Below are 12,546 nucleotides of genomic sequence, written 5' to 3'. Positions count from 1 at the left end.
GGTCGATCCAGCCAAAGATTGAGGCGGTTATACAATAGGAGGTCCCGAAGTCTCCATCTGAGATCCGGAGTTTCTTGGGTTGGCAGGCTACTATCGGAGGTTTATCCAAGACTTCTCCAAGATTGTTGTTCCTCTTACTCGTTTGACGAAGAAGAGTGCGGATTTTCGTTGGGAGCCTGAGCAACAGACTGCGTTTGAGACATTAAACCATATCAGACTTAGGCTTGGGCTGGGCTCTGCTCGTTTACACCCGTAGTTGTATATGTTTCATGTTAGGTGGAATTCAATGGGCCTAACATATGGAAAGTTAAGAAAATATAAAAGTTATATTATTATTTATTTTTAACACAATTAAAAATATGTTTAAATTTATATCTTTATTTAAAAAGTATTGTTAAAAGGCTAAAAACAAGTTGGATGGTTTTGTTATACCAAATTACATTCACACTTCAAGCCTCTATAAAACATGGGCCTTACTTGTGTCCTTTTCAATGGTCATAAAGGTGGTGTCACGTAGCATATTGGACGGCTTTTCTTTCATGTATGGAATTAGGGATGGTAAATTGGGCAATTATATGGTATGTAACACAACACACGACTGAATGTGTTTTTTTTCAACTAACATCAAAAAGAACCAATTAAAAAACAATAAATACGAAAGGACACAACATATATAAAATCAAATAACTAATTATTTAAAATTATTAATTATTAATTATTTATAAAATTGTTTTTTAGTTCACATCTAACAAACATGACTTGTCATAACTCATATGTCTTAAGCTTAAGCTGTATAGAACCATTGCTGACTGATCACATCAATTTTGAGCCAATGAGCCACCCCAAGTAATGCTGACGTGGAGCTCTTTCACAGGAGTGAAGACCAACCCCTCATATTAAGCTGATGTGGCATGTATCTCCGTAGCAGCTTCTTCTCTCTCATTTATTTTTATTTCACACAAGCATCATACCACACCTCTCTTATTTCCTCACAAAGCAGTGTTGAAAATCGTGACAAGGCAGCCATCTTCGCTCCCATGACGATACTTTTCAGTTTTATAAACCAAAAATGGAGAAATTGAGTAGTTGAGCTTTTAGACTTTCTTCAGTTCGTCTTTCATACAACAAATTAAGAAAAAAAAAAAAAAAATAGTCATGCATATTATTTTAATATTTGACGAAACCTTATTTTTTTCATTAATTTATACTCATAAAAATCCTTCATCATCATCATACATGATGATTACCTAAATTACATCTCAATTTTATGAATTTATCCCAAAACCAATTCCTATCTTATCTAACTTTATTACCCGACCCGACTACACCCATGACCCACCTTAATATCCATACCCTGAAAAAACAACACCAATATAACATCAAAAAACTTAATCCACAACAATAAAATAAAATAAATAAATAAACAATTAAGTACCAGAATTATCCATGGGGTTTCCAGCAACAACAGGTTCAGGTTCCTTAATCTCCACCACCACACAATCTGACATCAAGAATGTCTTTGCCACAGATGAAGCATGCTCCAGACAACACCTCACCACCTGAAATTTAATTTTTAATTTCCCTTCGATGTCAGGGTTTTACAGTTCAGGATTTAGGGTTCAGGGTTTTCCAGTATCTGACTCACCTTTGTTGGATCGATGATTCCAGCCGACATTAAATCTTCGTATTTATCTGTCGCAGCGTTATATCCGTATCTCGCATTATCGTTCGCCAAAACCTGAAAAAAAAAATACCAAAATATTATTAAATAAAGGGAAAATGACCATAATAGGCATGTATGTATGTATGTATGTATGCATGCATATATGTATTGAACTTGTATACCTTCTCACTAACTACACTTCCATTAACACCTGCATTTTTTGCAATCAACTTAAGAGGGTAACTCAAAGCTCTCTTTACAATATCCGCTCCAACCTGCAAAATTCATCAAGATTCACAAGGGTATTTACGTCTTTTGCACACATAAGATCAAGAACAAGAAATTGTCTTTGTTTTATAACACATTATTCAACCTTTTCTACATGGGACAAAAAGTTATATTTTTTGTCCTATTCATATTAGGCTATGTTTGACGTACTAGCTAAAAAGCTAGCTGTTAGCTGATAGCTGAAAAACTAGTTGTTAAATAAAAAATTAGTTGATAGCTAAAAAGCTAGCGGATAAAAAATTGTGTATGGTAAAACTAACTGAAAAGCTACCTGAAATATATAAAATGACATTTAAAAGAATTTGTTTCTATAATTAATTAAAGGGTATAATCTGAAAAAAATTTAAAAAGCTCCTGAAAAGGTAGTCTAAGTAGCTTTTTAAAAAGCTAGCTTATAAACTACTTTTTGGCTTGCCAAACATGACAACTTAAAAAAAATTCAAAATATAAGCTAGCTATGCCACCCCAAACACAGACTGAGTCTTCTGTCCAATGAAGATCAAACACTGTACTATTTTGTCTTGTTCTGTGTAACAAAAGGGGCCCACAAGAACAAACCTTTTCCTCATCGTTATCGAGTGTCTCCTTGATAGCATCCACTTTAGAGGCAAGCCTCAACAAAGTACATCCACCACCCACAACAATTCCTTCCTCTACAGCCGCCTGCAACCAGATTAGGGTTTAGGGTTTAAGGTTATTTAGGGTTTATGGTTTAGGGTTAACTAACCTTTGTTGCATTAAGAGCATCTTCTACTCTAAGTTTCTTCTCCTTCAATTCAGTTTCAGTTTGAGCTCCAACCTAAAGTGTAACAAAACAAGATTAAACCAATCTACTTTCATACGACACAAGAAAATCAAAATCCCTAAAATACCCTTCACTAGTCACACTACTAACCTGAATAACAGCAACACCACCCAAAAGTTTAGCAATTCTTTCATTAAGCTTTTCCTTTTCATAATCCTGTTCAGCTGCCTCAATAAGATTTCTAATTTGAGCTACACGCTTTTCAACTGCAGCTTGAGAGCTTCCATCACCAACTATTGTTGTGTAATCTTTCCCAAGAACCACTTTAGCAGCATGCCCTAATACTGAATTGTCAGCTTTGTCTAAAGTAAGCCCCACTTCATCTCTGATCACAGTCCCTATACTCACAAAATGTGTATTATTAGTATCTATGACAAGGGCAAATTTGGAAATTTGGAATAGAAGTATAGTATATTAGTTATTACTATTACTATTAGTAGTTACCTCCAGTTAAAATGGCAATGTCATCAAGATACTGGCTTTTTCGTTCTCCAAAACCAGGAGCTTTTAAAGCAGCTATCTTTAATGCCCCTCTAAGTCTATTCACAACAAGAGTTGCTAAAGCTTCTTGTTCGATGTCTTCAGCTATTATAAGAATTGGGTAACCGTTTTTTATAGCATCTTCTAATACACTGATGAGATCTCTTGCATTTGTTACTTTCTTGTCTACTAAGAGCAACTGAAAGAGAGATGAAAAGGGCGTTTATGTCTTTTCACTTTTGTGTATTGGAATGAAAATGTGAGGGGTTATGTAACATGGGTTTGGATTTTTTTTTACCTTGCAGTTTTCATATTCGACTACCATTTTCTCACTATCGGTTACAAAGTAAGGTGAGATGTAACCTCTGTCAAATTGCATGCCTTCAACAACATAAAGACTGTTTTCAGCACTTTTTCCTTCTTCAAGAGTTACTACACCTTTTCTTCCTACTTTACTCATGGCTTCTGCTATCATGTTTCCTACTTCATAGTTGTTTCCAGCACTAACTGCTGCCACGTCAGCAAGTTCACTATCTTCAACCTCTTTTGAGATCAATTTAAGCTCAGCTACCAAAGCTTTAGTTGTCTTTTCAATGCCTCTGGTAATTAGGACAGGATTTGCACCTGCTGCCACAACCTTGTAACAAGTAACAACATTTCGATTATTTACAAAGATTGAAGTTATGATAAATATGAAAATGGTGGAAATGGGAAGAATTATATGTACCTTGACACCTTCTGCAATAAGACCTTGTGCAAGGACTACTGATGTTGTAGTTCCATCTCCAGCTAAGTCATTGGTCTTTGCAGCAGCTTGTCGAACAAGTTTTGCACCAATGTTCTCCACTGGATCATCCAATTCTACCTCTTTAGCAACAGTAACTCCATCATTGACAATTTTAGGGGTACCATACTTGCTTTCTAGAACTACATTTCTCCCCTTTGGACCAAGAGTAACGCCGACTAGATCTGCAAGTTTGTTTACACCAATCTGTGACAGAAAACAGATTGATGAATCAGAAAAAACATGGAGTGATAAGAGTAAGAAAGAACGAGTTGTGTATAAACTATGAATGTTTAATGGTGTTATTGTTAACTCACTTGAAGCTTTTTGATAGCTGATCCGTCTTTGTTGAAGTACAATTCCTTTGCTGCAGCTTTGATTTGGGAAGTTCGTGGGGCTTTTCGGAGTGAAAGATTTTGTCTCCTGACTAACGAAGTAGAAGATATTGAAGCAAAAGATGATAGCTTGTTTGATGGAGTTGAGAGATTCTTATCCGTCACTATGTTACTGGAACATGCCAAGGATCCAAGAGATGAGACACCAGCAAAAGTCGAAGCCATCTGTCATAAACCCACAACACAATGTCAAAACGAAACTGCTAAATAACATAAAGCAGAAATGAACACATCTACTCCCTCTGTTTCAAATGAAAACCTACACTTCTATTTCGAACCTAAACCCTGATGCAAAATCGCAAACCCGATATGAACAATGTTCAAAATCTGTGCTCTTCGTTTCAGAAATAATAATTCAATGTTGTAGCATTTTTTTCTGAAGGATTCAAATTTTAAAACTATGGCAAATTGCATGTAGGAAATCGAGAGGGGGCATTGTTAATCATTTTACAAGCAAGGAATAATCCGATAACAAAACGATAAACGAAGATTGATGTAATTTGTATATGAATTAGCTTACCGGATAAAGAGTGTAGAGTTACAGTCGGATTTCAAAGAAGATCGGAGCCGTATGCACGTAAATGGAGGAGTTGCGAAGAAGTGACAGTGGGGTTCATCAAGTTAGGTTAATTGTCAAGATTGAGCTTATAGTTATATAGTAGGACAACGGCCCCGTTTTGGTCTTGAAGGTTCGAATTGATTGGGGCCGTTAGATTGGATTTGTCATTGCACCAGAATTCTCTAGAAAGGCATATAATGCATCCAAAATTAAGTGTTTTATTTTGGTTTTCATGTATTTTGTTTATTATTATAAAACTAAAGTTGTATTTAGTAAGGTACTAAATTGTCAAGTAAAACTTTTTAAAAAACATAAAGTAAAAAATTTATTTTTTTATAAAGATTGAAATACTAAATTATTTAAAAACAATAAAACCGAGTCATGATAGATAATGTATCATAAACATCTCAAGTCGAAGGGGATGTTTGGATACGGAAAAAAGATGTTGTTTATTGCTTATTGTTTATTCACACCATAATAAGCTAAGTTTAAGTGTTTGAATATGAATCTTTAAAAATCAGCTTATTGTGGTAGGAATAAGCTAAATAAGTTGATTTTAATAAACAATGAGGAGATGTTTATTGCTTATTGCTTATTTTTAGTGATTTGAAAATTTACCAAATTACCCTAAAAAAACGATACGTAACAAATAAACCCTTTCTCGATCAACAAATCATTCACAACACTTCTGTCGTTCGCCAGGAAACTATTCCTGCTCGACGTGACATCGACCCTGGAAGCCATCGATGACTTGGAAGCAATCGACGATCAGGTTTGCGTCTTCTTCTTCTTTTTTTTCGTCTTGTATCAATCGACATACATGGACAACTTCTTCTTCTTCTTCTTTTTCGTCTGGAAGCAATCGGCCTGGAACCCTTTCTCGATCAACAGATATTCTTTTTTTTCGTCATGCATAAATCGACGAGGAAGTCATCGATGCTTCTTTTTTTCTTCATCCTTGATTGTTGTTGTTACAGAAAATTCAGAATTTTCTTTTGATTGCTATTGATGCTACCTGTTTTTTGCTTCTGACTTTTGCTGCTACAGAAAATTCAGAATTTTCTTTTGATTGCTATTGATGTTACTAGTTTTTTTGCTTCTACCTGTTTGCATTTTTGTTTGCTATTCATGCTACCTGTTTTTTTTCTTTTGATTCAAAATTAGGGTGAAAATTCAGAATTTTCTTCATTCATTATCATGATTTAATATAGGTAATGGACACTGTCAATGTTCATGATATGAGTATTGATACACCCAAAGTGAAAGTTACAAATAGTTTTAATTGGGATCCTCATACATTCAAGATGTTTCTTGAGGAATGTATGAACGAGCTAAAAAACGGGAATAGACCGGGTACTTATTTCAATAAGCCCGCGTGCCAAAATATATGTATGAGGCTTTTGGAACGAACGGGTAAAGATTTGGACAGAAATCAAATGAAAAACAAATGGGACATTATGCGGAAAGAGTTCAAATATTATGACCGTTTAACAAGACTAGAAACGAGAATTTCAACTGATCCCGTGAGAAATATAATCTCAACATCAAAGGAATGGTGGGATGAGAAAATAAAAGTAATAATTATAAATTTTATCTACCAATTTATTATTTGTATTGTGTTTTTTGTGACATTCTCATTTTGTACATGTAGGAAGATAAAGAGTATGCTAAGTTTAAAGATAAGAATATTGGATGTATATCAGACATATTACGAGGCTTTATTTCGGGATACCGTAGCTGTTGGAGACAAGGCTAAGGTACCTTGCGAATTTGGCGACGGTAGCACTCTAGATGATGTATAGTTTGTGGATATTACGGATGGAAAAGAAGCTACTGACAAAGTCCTCTTATTTGATGATGTTGATCCTTTTCTCAAATATGATAGTTCTAGTAAGAAAAAGAGGGGAAAGAAGTTAACTCCCAGGCGTGACAACAAAAGAAAATTTGAAAGAAAAAGTGAAGGAAAAAGTATGGTAAGCTCGTCATATGAAGAGAAACTGGACACTGTTTTTGATGTTTTGTTAACAAGGAGCACTCAGCCCTCAAGACAAACCACACACTCACCGAAAACAGAAGATTGCATGGCAATTGTGTCTACTTTCCCAGATTTTGTAGAAGGCTCAATAGGATATTTGGAAGCGTTAGAGGTCTTTTTAAAGAAGCCAGCTCGTCATAATTTTTTGGTTCCAAAGACTAATGAAACAAAGATGGAGTTTCTCAAGAGGCTTATAGAGAAAGAGAAGTAGTTGAAGACATACTCTACTTTTATGTCATGTGTTAGTTTCATGTTTGTTTTGTGGTCAATTTTGCCCTTGCCCCATGATTTTGCTTTTGTTTACTTTTCCATGATTTTATCTATTAGGTTGACTTTAAACGGTTGTCATGTGTTAGACTTATCCTTTTATCTATTACATTGACTTTAAACGGTTGTTTTGTGTTTGTTTTAATGCAATTCCGTTTCATGTTTGTTTTGTGGTCGATTTTGCCCTTGCCCCATGATTTTGCTCTTGTTTTCTTTTTCATGATTTTGCCATGATTTTATCTAGTATGTGGTAAATTTCTATCTTACCCTTGTTTCCTTTTCCTTTAGTAATAGGTTATCTTCATGGCCAGTGACTATGAAAGCGACAACTCATATGACAGTGATGACTCGTGTGATGAAATTGAAGAAAATGAAGAGATTCAAACACTTCTTTTATGTGGGCTTGCTGTCAAAGGGTTACTATTGACTCATAAATTGAAATACGTATGTAGAATTGTAATACGTATGTAGACGTCGCCGTTCATCTTCAAGGAAGCATGCTTATCAAAGAAATACTTAACGATCACGAGAGTCGATGTTATGAACTTTTTCAGATTACAAGTCCTGGTTTTCAACATGTTATGTAGGGATCTTGTTACACGTTATGGGTTAAAGAAATCACGTCGTGTATCTATTCAAGAGTCCCTTGGTATTTTCTTGGTGTATAGCGCATGGATGTGGAAATCGGTTAGTTCAAGAGTTCTTTTACCATTCTGGGGAAACAATCCATAGGCATTTTCATAAAGTCTTGGATGTTGTGGTTAACCTAAGTAAGGACATCATCAAACCAAATGCTAACTACAACGAAACTATACCATAACATATTTTAATTAACCCTCGGTATTATCCATACTTCAAGGTACTTATTTTGTTGCAAAGTTATGTTATTTGGTGAATTTGCGTAATTGTAAAAATAATTGGTAACTTATTATTTATTTTGAATTTGTAGGATTGTATTGTGCTATCGATGGAACACGCATGAACGCCTCTATTCCGCAAGGTGACCAAATCAAATACCTTGGACGAAAGAATTGCGTTACTCAAAATATTATGGCAGCATGTGATTTCAACATGTGCTTTACCTTTGCGTGGGCTGGATGGGAGGGGAAAGCACATGACACGATAATTTTCAATGAAGCGCGAAGGAGACGTGAAGTTAAGTTTCCAGCAATGGTTAGTATTATTATTTATTAATAAAATTTTTATATTTTCAAACGGTATAAATGAATAACAATCATATGCTTTATATGTACCTATATAGGTAAGTTTTACCTTATAGACGTCGGATATCCAAATACAAAAGGTTATCTTGCTCCCTACAAAGGTTCAAACATCCGTTATCATATTCGTGTTTTTCGACGTGGACAGACTCGTGTCGCGCGGGAACCATAAGGCTTCAAAGAAAAATTTAACTATTATCATTCGTCACTTCGCAATGTAATTGAACGAAATTTTGGAGTTTGGAAGGCTCGATGGGTGTTACTAAGAGATATGCATGTAAATTTCGACTTCGAGACCCAAGTGAAAATTATGTTAGCTTCAATGGCGATTCACAATTACATTAGAATGAGCGATAGTGGTGATGTAGCATTTCAGATAGCGTAAGAAGAATCTCATATTCTGCGTAATGATGAAGGACCCGATGATGGTATTGAGCCACATGACGAAGTATCAAGTGGACAACGTAGAAATGACGATATGTATATGAGTGTAGTACGCGATATGATTGCGGGACAAATTTTCTCAAGGTCAAACACTCATACACGTAATGACGTATGATTTGTTTTGAAACTCTTTGGTATTTTCATTTTATGGTTTAATGTAGTAGCATGAAACTATTTTGGATAATATGGAATGGGTTATAACTGTGAGTGATGGATAGTATGGATTTGGAATGAAATTTGTGGTCTCATATAGGTTTGCATGATAAATGTTTTTTTAGTTCTTATGGATAAGAAAATTATGGTCTCATGTTTCTTGAATATTTCAATAGATGTATCCGATCAATTTAAAAATAGGTGTAAAAATAATGTGGTAAATGTTTATTTAGTTCTTATGGATAAGAAAATTATTATTATTATTTAAAAAACAAAATTGTTTTGTTTTAATAAGAAAATATGTTAACATATAAGAGGAAGCCCTTTTTGGTCATTTTACTCATATAAGTTGTTTTGTTTGCCAAACACTTAAAAATGTTTATTGCTTATTCCCATCGCAATAAACTAATCCAAACACTTTTGCAAAAACTGTTTATTCCCTCCGCAATAAGCTAATAAGCTAAAAACTAATTTATCCAAACACCCCCTAAAACATACCATATGATGAGTGTACAATACAGTCAAACTGAAGCCTTTTCACGATCAAAGGAACTACATGAAAACATATAATCAACAACTAAAAGCATAAAATTTAGTGAGTTTCCAAAAATATCACATACTACAATATACATACAATGCATATATACAGCAAGGCTCTCGGCTTTAGTGTAGATCAACCATACAAACAAAGGTTCTTGACTCCAATACCTATCTACATGGCAACTAATACTCTTGTGTCATCTAGTCATCAACATTGATATTCTAGGCTCTCGGCACTACTATCGATCCACCATCAACCCCTTGACATAACATATCAACATATCATGTAATCAAACAATCAGCGTGCAGAAGAATATATTAATATTCTTGCATAATAAACATACTACAGTACACCTACATCATATTATATAAATGATATATACTATATCGCATAGTATAGTGAGATAACTCGCCTGAACCGAAAGTTAGGGAATCACAACTATATGCGCACACCCGTAGGAAACGGTCTCACGAAAAACCGAGATACCAACTAGAGTTCAAACCTTAGTCTACAACTCATTCCTCAAAATTTGACCAAAAGTCAAACTTTGTCAAAAAGTCAACGGTGAAAGTCAATGGAAGCGCATTGTAAGTAAAACCAAGCGTGTCGCGCCAACAAATTAACCTTGGAATCTTCAATACGCACGTTACAACACTCAAAAGGTGTGTGAGGCCCTATAGCTTAAACAACCTCCTTCTATTAAGCACTTAATAATTTACGTCAGAAGCTCAAAACTTCAAATATGGACCTCCTAAATGAATTAATGGATAAAGGTTCCAACTTTATCCATTTCTAAGGCTTACTTTCTTCTAAAATCTAAACTGAACACTAAAAAGGACCAAAACTCATGGATGCCACAAAGGGGAAAGCATGCCATTTCATTTTTCCATCATTTACCAAGTGCAGAAATCATAATAATCACTCAGATGGTCATGGAATCCTCCCAACTCCAAGAACACCAAAAGATGAGACCAAAATCTTCCAAAATGACATAAAACAATATTTAATGAAATAAAGAACATGGTTAGAACTTTATACTCAAAAAGATCCAGAAATGTGATGAAAGTGTTGGATCAAGGTTGTAATTAAGCTCCCTTGCAGCAAGAGTGACCTCCTCATCCTTTAAGCTTCACAAACAAAAGATAGAAAGCTCAAAACTTGAAAATGAGGCTAGGGTTTTAGGTGAGGGACAATTCTGGGGAAGGATGATGCTTAATAGGGAAAAACCCATCGTCAGTGCCTTTAAATAGGGCGAAAAGTCCAAGAATTAGAGTTTCACTTAACAGCCAGAGTGTGTCACGCTTGTCATGTGTCAAGCATGTCGCGACACCTAGAAGGCCTACCCACAATACAATGCCAAAAATGAAACTCCTAACTAACATAAAGTAGAAATGAACAAATCTATGCCATTTGTTTCAAATTAATACCTACACATCTATTTCAGACCTAAACCTGATGCAAAATCTCAAAGACGGTGTGAACAATGTTCGATATCTTTGCTATTCGTTCTAGTAATAAACTAATAATAATTCAATGTTGTAATATCTTTTCTTAATGATTCAAATTTCAAAACCATGCCAAATTGCAAGTAAAAAATCAAAAGACAACAATGTTAATCATCTACAACAAAGGAATAATTTGATAACAAAACATTAAACTAAGATTGATGCAATTTGTATATGAATTAGCTTACCCGATAAAGAGTGTAGGGTTAGTGTCAGATTTCAAAGAAGATTTGAGTTGTATGCACGAAAATAGACGAGTTGCGAAGAAGTGACAATGGGGTTTATCAAGTTAGTTTATTTAACAAGATTGCTTATAGTTATATAGTAAGATAACGACCCCATTTTGGTCTTGAAGGTTCGATTTGATTGGGGATGTTAAATTGTTCATCTAAGGATTGGATTTGTCATTGCACCAAAATTATATACAAAGGAATTATAATGTATCCAAAATTAAGGTTTGTATTTTGGTTTCTTAATATTTTGTTTATTATTTTAAAACTAAGGTGTATTTTGTAGCATTCTAAATTTTCAAGTAATTTTTTTAAACATTAGTAAAACATTTATTTTTTATAAAGATTGAAATACTAAATTGTTTAAAAACCATAAAACCGAGTCATGAAAGATAATGTATCAAAAACATCATAAACATCTAAAGTCTAAAAACATATCATCTGCGATGTGCATTCAATATAGTCATACTAGAGCCTTCTCACGATAAAGGGAACTACTTGAAAACATTTAATCAACAACTGAAAGCATAAAACTTAGTGAGCTTCCCTAAATACCACATACTATAATACACTTACAATGCATAGAACAAGGCTCTCAGCTCTAATTTTGATCCACCATATAAACAAAGGCTCTCGGCTCTAGTACATTAACCAATAGCTCCATGTCATCTAGTCATCAACATTGGGTATTCTAGAATCTCGACTTCACTGTCGATCAACCATCAACCCCTCGACATAACATATCAACATATCATGTAATTAGACAATCAATGTGCCTAACATTATACTAATATACTTTTATAATCAACATACTACAATACACATACAACCTATTATACATAGGATATATATTGTATTGCATAGTATAATGAGATAACTCACATGAATTGAAAATTGAGGAACCATACCTACATGAGCACACCCGCAGGAAACGGTCTCATGAACCACCTAGATACAAAGTCAAACCTTAGTCTACAACTCATTCCTCAAAGTTTGACCAAATGTCAAACTTAGTAAAAAATTCAATGGTTAAAAGTGAACGGAAGCACGCTGTGATTAAGACCAAGCGCGTCGTGCCCACTACATAACATAATCGTCGTGAAATCTTCAATAAGCGCACCACAACATTCAAAAAGCGCACCACATCCTATGACTTAACAACATCCTTCTATTAAGC

General features: G+C 34.5%; 2 protein-coding genes and 1 pseudogene across 2 annotated transcripts; 2 read left to right on the top strand and 1 right to left on the bottom strand.

The window, feature by feature from the left end:
* Window positions 1–1,173: 1,173 nt before the first annotated feature.
* LOC145159635 (ruBisCO large subunit-binding protein subunit beta, chloroplastic-like) lies at window positions 1,174–5,067 on the bottom strand. Its single transcript, XM_079078652.1, has 12 exons — window positions 4,936–5,067; window positions 4,338–4,580; window positions 3,964–4,227; window positions 3,535–3,873; window positions 3,201–3,435; window positions 2,847–3,094; window positions 2,679–2,750; window positions 2,510–2,614; window positions 1,846–1,938; window positions 1,646–1,738; window positions 1,436–1,559; window positions 1,174–1,354 (listed from the first exon to the last, which is right to left on the bottom strand). The coding sequence occupies exons 2-12, from the start codon at window positions 4,578–4,580 to the stop codon at window positions 1,341–1,343; spliced, it is 1,830 nt and encodes a 609-aa protein (XP_078934778.1). The 5' UTR covers window positions 4,936–5,067; the 3' UTR covers window positions 1,174–1,340.
* A 1,121-nt stretch (window positions 5,068–6,188) lies between these two features.
* On the top strand, window positions 6,189–7,220 carry LOC145157896 (uncharacterized). Its single transcript, XM_079076873.1, has 3 exons — window positions 6,189–6,529; window positions 6,626–6,775; window positions 6,860–7,220. Exons 1-3 carry the CDS (start codon window positions 6,189–6,191, stop codon window positions 7,218–7,220), a joined length of 852 nt encoding a protein of 283 aa, XP_078932999.1.
* Window positions 7,221–7,579: 359 nt separating this feature from the next.
* LOC145157894 (uncharacterized) lies at window positions 7,580–8,881 on the top strand (annotated as a pseudogene).
* Window positions 8,882–12,546: the final 3,665 nt, after the last annotated feature.

This window comes from Lactuca virosa, chromosome 2 (assembly GCF_052849685.1).
Source record: "Lactuca virosa cultivar CGN04683 chromosome 2, Lactuca_virosa_CGN04683_v6, whole genome shotgun sequence".
Lineage (NCBI taxonomy): Eukaryota > Viridiplantae > Streptophyta > Magnoliopsida > Asterales > Asteraceae > Lactuca > Lactuca virosa.
The sequence above is the reverse complement of the archived record's forward strand: the minus strand, read 5'-3'. Positions and strand labels throughout refer to the sequence as shown.